Below are 5,786 nucleotides of genomic sequence, written 5' to 3' on the forward strand. Positions count from 1 at the left end.
TAGAAGAAGATCTCAATGCGGCTATGATGAACACAATCTTAAGCACAAAAAAAGATTCTTAAAAACAACTTGGATGTTTGGTCTCACTTGTTTATGATGAGAAGATGGAGAGGAGGGAAGAGCTATAAAGCCAACTTTTCTTAAGACAATTTTTCTCTCGTTCTCTATACCTGTACCCTTTTTTACCTTTCTTCTTTCTTTTTCTATGGACAGGCGTACTGGTTCGCCATTAAAATTGGGTTGCAGCCCTAGATATAGTTGCAGCCATATGTCCTCGGAACCTTATTTCTGTGTAGCATAAGTGGGGAAATAAGTCTTTAATTAAGATAAAGCATTTATTGGCTTGCCTTAACTAAGTTCCTAGCAATTTTTCTTGTTCCTCCATAGCCACTTGTTTGTAATAATATTGGTGTGGAGATTTGGTTTTATCCTAACCAAATAGTACAAGCACAATAACAAAGACCTCAAAAAACTTGAGAAATTCCAAAAGGCCAGCATAGAAGAGAAGCCCTTATTCCAATACTAGGGTCGGCGCTAGATGATCCATACATGCATACATAGAAAATTGCACAAATACAGTAAACCAAACTACGGTACGAGTATGATGACTGTTTACATTATAGAGCAAGCATTTGGGTTCTCATCACTGAAGATTTCAGGAGGATAAACATACTCCATTTGGTATTTAGGAGGCCAATAATCGCTTCTCTTAGACTTTCTTTTCTTGCCATCCTCACCTTTGCCGTCTTCCCCTTCTTTCTTTTCTTCTTCTCCCTTATCTTCCTTCTTCTCTTCTTCTTTTTTCTCTTCTTCCTTCTTCTCCTCCTCTTTCACTATTGAAGCTTGCTTTCGTGTTCTTCGGTATACATTCTCTACAAGCTTCTCTGGGTCCACGATGCCTTTTACGATCACTTGATCATTGTTTAGATCGGTTACTACTGACTCTACACCTACAGAACATCAGATGATCAAAGAATTTTGGTTGATCTCAGCCATTCAATTAGTGGACTAATCTTTATACCACTGCATTTATATATCTTACACACACATGTGAGTGTAAAATTGTAAATATGTGTGTCTGAGGCAATTTTGCAAAACCCATTTCCATAGCCTCATTTTCACTAGAGAACTGCCACAGGTGTTAAGTTTATCATTAAATACCCTTACGCTAAATTGGCTAGACACTCCCATACATAGGTGGGAGTATCTAGCCCTTTCACCCTTGTAGAAATGGGTGAAAGGGCGCCCCCGCATTGGCTGCAAGGAGCAGGCCGGGGGCGCCCTTTCACCCCATTTCTGCAAGGGCGCCCTTCAGTTTAGAATACCTCCTGCTCAAATCATTGGTTCGGTACTGGTTGTAGTTTTTTCCTTAGGCAAGATGCCTAATATGTACAACACTTTGGTAGTAAAAGGAAAAAGATAGAATGAGAAAAAAGAATTAATGTGACTGGTAAGCTACATCAAATAATACTAGGCAATTTCACAAAAAAGGCCATTTTGGCCCACTTTTGGACAAGAGAACAACCACCTCATATCAGAATTAAATGAAAAATGCAAATTCTGCTATGAGGTGGTTGTTCTATCCATGGTTCGCAATTTCGGATTTCAGTTGACACTGAAACCGAAATTTGGTGAAATCCGAAATTTTCCAAATTTCGGTCATTTACGCCGAAATTCCTAGCAAATTCCTACGTAGATACATGCAAATATTATACATATATGTGTTACACATACATAAGAGATATTGGGACATGAAACATACCATCCATCTTCCGGATTCGCTTTTGTAATACTTGAGCGCAGGGTTCACAATGCATCCGTACTTTCAAAACAACAGTGATTGCTGTGGGCTACCATCCGAAAAATTCTTTAGAAAAGAAGTATAATACATGGCACATGTGTACGGTGATCAGGACCGTTGATTTGGGGGAAGGGGTGCCCCACATGATGGCCCAACAGATCAAGGATCATAATCACCATAAAAGTGCAATACCTAGCTATCAGGAGATGATATTTTCACCCCCTCCCCCACTCCCTCTCCTTCAGTACGCATTCGCTCCCCTTATAATGAGAACAGTGGGCAACTTTAATGCTTTTTAACGTCAAATCGCATTAAATGTGGGGCGAATGCGTACGGCAGGGGTGAAAATATCATCGCCCTACCTATACTATTAAAAGCATGGGTCCCATTTGAATACAAGTGGGTCCCAGCATTTTGCACCAGTATGTGATGCGTCGCGATATATTCACCCCCCTTATCTTACCCGGGCGACCCCCCTCTACTGTATTTATGACTAGGGGTGCAACTCAAATCGATTTTTTGGAATTGGGTTGAGCTTTTACAATAAAGTTGGGTCGGGTCCAGGTTGATTCCAATTCATATTTCACCAAAAACCAACCCGAACTCAACCCGACCCAACCCACGTTGGCCCCTATCTACTCTTTTTACACTAAAAGGGTGGTCCGGGGAAGAAAATGAGGTGAATATATCACTTCCCATATGCAATTTGGTACTCAACAATAGTACGAAACCTGACCTCTCTCACAGACAAATCAAACATAGGCTTTCGTAACCGACTCGACTCAGACCGAGTTTCTTCATCTGTTAAATGAAATTAAAGTATACCCACCTCTTCCTTCTTTTCCTCTGTCTTGTCTTTGTCTTCCTCTTTTTTCTCCTCTTCTGGAGGCTTAGGTAAAGGTGAAATTATTTCAGCTTTTCTCCCACTTTTCTTCTGAATTCTCTCACAAACTTTTATGGGGTCTGCTGTCTTCCCTTTCACCACCACCTTATGTGACTTGCTATCAGTCTTCACATCTTCTACACCTGAAAAAATAAAGAAAAAAAATACTTGGAGATTTAGAAACAAATAAGAATAGATGATATCCACACTTCCTTGTTTTGATATTTTTTTCTTAATGTTTTGATTCATGACTCATCCATAGCGAGGCATAAGAGATGAATGGTTTGGATAATACGACAAGTGGCTCCTTATAAACAATACAATATATAGGGGGATTAGAAGATCTCAACATCAAGGTGGTATACTACATCGAGATTGGAAATGGACGGTGGATGCTCAACCATACACAGTAGTACCAGTGTAAAAGATTATACGTACACCTGATTGTTTAGTATATCTTATTTGGTATAGAGTACTTTCTAGTTTTTTATTCTTTTTGGACATGAGTAAACATTAAGGAAAAAAAACCTTTACTTTCCTAATCAGTATGGTGCATGGATTGGCACATGACTCCTCTTTTAGTGTTGCATGGACAATCTCTCTCTCTCTCTCTCTCTCTCTCTCTCTCTCTCTCTCTCTCTCTCTCTCTCTCTCTCTCTCTCTCTCTCTCTCTCTGTGTATAATTATATGACTATCTATCTAACTATATATATAGTATATTTTTTTACCTTCGAATCCTCTCAAGGATCTCTGAACTTTCCTTGCACAACCCTCACAATGCATGTCTACTTTGAGCACTATTTCTTCAGGGACTTCTTCCTTCTTTTCTTCTTTCTTTTCATCTTGTCCTTCTTCTTTTGTCTCTTCTTCCGTTTTCTCCTCTTCTTTTTCCTCCTTTTAACACAAAACACATACACCAAAAGCAAAAACAAGGAACACAGAACGACGGTTAGGTAGAGGGGGAAAAAAAGAAACAAAAAATATTGTTAGGGGGGATTTGCTAAAGACCATCGCAGAAGGCATTTTGGGAGCACGTTGTTGCATGAGAGAGCAGCCACATAGGCTCACTTTCAAACATATTTTGTCTTATTCATTTAATTCATCTTAGGTACATGGCTGCTCTCTCATGCAACTGCCTGCACCCGAAATGCCTTCTGCGATGGTCCCTAGCAAGTCCCTTGTTAGAAAGGCCAAATGATAATTTTTTTAAGAAAAAAACCAAAAGACAAAAACTTAAGCCACAAAATGAAGGTACCAAGAGAAAAAAAGATAAATAATCTCAAGCCAAAATAATTTGTAGAAATAGAATCATAGGTCAGATTCTATTTCTTATACAAGCAAGTTCATTAGAATGAGTGAAAATTAAAATAAAAAAAGCTCTAACTCTAATCTACAAAGCAAAAAAGAAAAACAAATTTCTCAATATATGCAAAACCCAATTAGTGTTATGCAACTTCCCATCAAAACATGAGTTCTTTAGCATTATACACTCTAATTACAAACCACAAAAGAAAATTTAAGACATCTTACAAAATTTGCAACGAATCAAAGGAAAAACCATTTTGTTTTCAAATAATTCAAACTTAAGAGTGACATTTTACACTTACTTCACCCATCTTTGCACGCGATGAACTACCTAGTCACTCTGCCGCTACTCTGATAGACGAGCCATGAGAACTTTTCTTCTCTTTTCTCTTATTTTTCCTTCAACTTGATGGAATTTTCATGGATGAAATGAAAGGATAGAGCTCTTTCTCTATTGTTGAGAGAATCCTTACCACTTCTTTCTCCTTTTTCTTTCTTTGTGTTTTATGTGAAAAAAGGAGGGTGGAGATTCTGCTGTATGCAGCTGGTCGTGCACAGCCTCGAATTTGATTGTACATAGTCAGCTTTACTAAAATATCCTTGCTTTTCATATCATTAATCTAAATGCCCTTACTATAGCAACATTTTCATACAAGGACTAAATAGTCATTTCACTTGGTCAAATATCAAAGATCAGAGGTCTGGCCCATTGCCATTGCCCCCACCTTGCCGATTCATCAAGCTCCATATAGGGTTCCACCAGGAAAAACTAGATTGCTACTTTTCATAGGTTTTTATCTTACAAATGGGAGATCACACCATATGGGTCATCCCATAATGATCTATAAGATCAACAGTCTTGATTTCACATGTATTTCTGCACGTGGGACCCACACCATATAGGGTCTGCACATTACATGGAAGTCCTTTTTGAAAAATATAGTGGGGGTCCATATTATTCAATGATCCAACACTCATTTGTTGTGCCCCAACACAAATAAGCATGCAGCAAAACTATCTCCAAGGTTTAAAATTTCAGTTTCGGTACCGGTTTCGGAGTTTGAAAATTTTGAAATTTCGACCAAAATTTTGAAATTTTGAAATTTCGGTCGAAATCAGGTACAAAACTCCGAAAGTAATATTTTATTCAATATTAAATTTAGGTAATTTCGGTGAAATATTAAAATAATATTAAAAAAAATAAAATTAGTCCAATATCGGGAAAACCGAAATTTCGGTCAAAATAAATGACCGTTTCGGTTTTTATGGGTTTCGGTGTCGGTCTTCGGATTTCGGTCGAAATTTAAAACCATGACTATCTCCAATCCCAACCCTCTAATAAGCGTCTTTCAAACTTTTCATGTTCTTTGAATTTCCTTCTTTTAAAGTGAAATTAAAATTAATTGGGGTTGAGGAGTCTTAGGCAAATTGGTTGCAACGCTGGGATTACGCGCCCCACCCCCCAACTTAAACGAGGGTAATATGGTCATTTCCACCCTATAGATGATACACGAATTATTGGTGTATGGACCCCACCTTTTGGATTCCAAGCACCACGCCACACCCCAATCATCATAAGATAGCAACCCTAAACGTAAGGCCAACCCTTTGAGGCTGAGACAGGGAATCTTGTGTAAAGCACGAATCTAGTGGGACCCACCTTGCTCAGCCACCCTATGTTTGCCACGTGGAACGATAAACATTATCCCCACCCTTTGTTTTTTTCTCTCTCCTCTCTTTTTCCTACCGCCCCTGGTAAAATTAAAAAGGCATGAAAGAAGTGAAAGAAAGGTGATG

At 38.5% G+C, this 5,786-nt stretch overlaps 1 protein-coding gene across 2 annotated transcripts; it reads right to left on the reverse strand.

The window, feature by feature from the left end:
* Positions 1-479: 479 nt before the first annotated feature.
* Positions 480-4,513, reverse strand: LOC143856046 (heavy metal-associated isoprenylated plant protein 8-like). Of its 2 annotated transcripts, XM_077366095.1 has the most exons (6): positions 4,292-4,513; positions 3,413-3,578; positions 2,809-2,827; positions 2,631-2,769; positions 1,763-1,850; positions 480-950 (listed from the first exon to the last, which is right to left on the reverse strand). In XM_077366095.1, the coding sequence occupies exons 1-6, from the start codon at positions 4,298-4,300 to the stop codon at positions 613-615; spliced, it is 759 nt and encodes a 252-aa protein (XP_077222210.1). In that variant the 5' UTR covers positions 4,301-4,513; the 3' UTR covers positions 480-612. The 2 variants fall into 2 exon arrangements, with proteins under 2 accessions (XP_077222210.1, XP_077222204.1); XM_077366089.1 differs by having other exon boundaries at positions 2,631-2,827; positions 4,292-4,512.
* Between the last annotated feature and the right edge of the window lie 1,273 nt (positions 4,514-5,786).

This window comes from Tasmannia lanceolata, unplaced genomic scaffold (assembly GCF_043159265.1).
Source record: "Tasmannia lanceolata isolate RefF3 unplaced genomic scaffold, GAP_Taslan_0.1 ptg000003l, whole genome shotgun sequence".
Lineage (NCBI taxonomy): Eukaryota > Viridiplantae > Streptophyta > Magnoliopsida > Canellales > Winteraceae > Tasmannia > Tasmannia lanceolata.

What these genes read in the sequence shown, in the direction of transcription:
- LOC143856046 (XM_077366089.1), bottom strand. An exon ending in ATCCTTGAGAGGATTCGAAG is followed by an intron (nt 2,828 to 3,412) that starts GTAAAAAAATAT and finishes TTATTTTTTCAG; the next exon opens with GTGTAGAAGATGTGAAGACT. An exon ending in CAGAGGAAAAGAAGGAAGAG is followed by an intron (nt 1,851 to 2,630) that starts GTGGGTATACTT and finishes TTCGGATGGTAG; the next exon opens with CCCACAGCAATCACTGTTGT.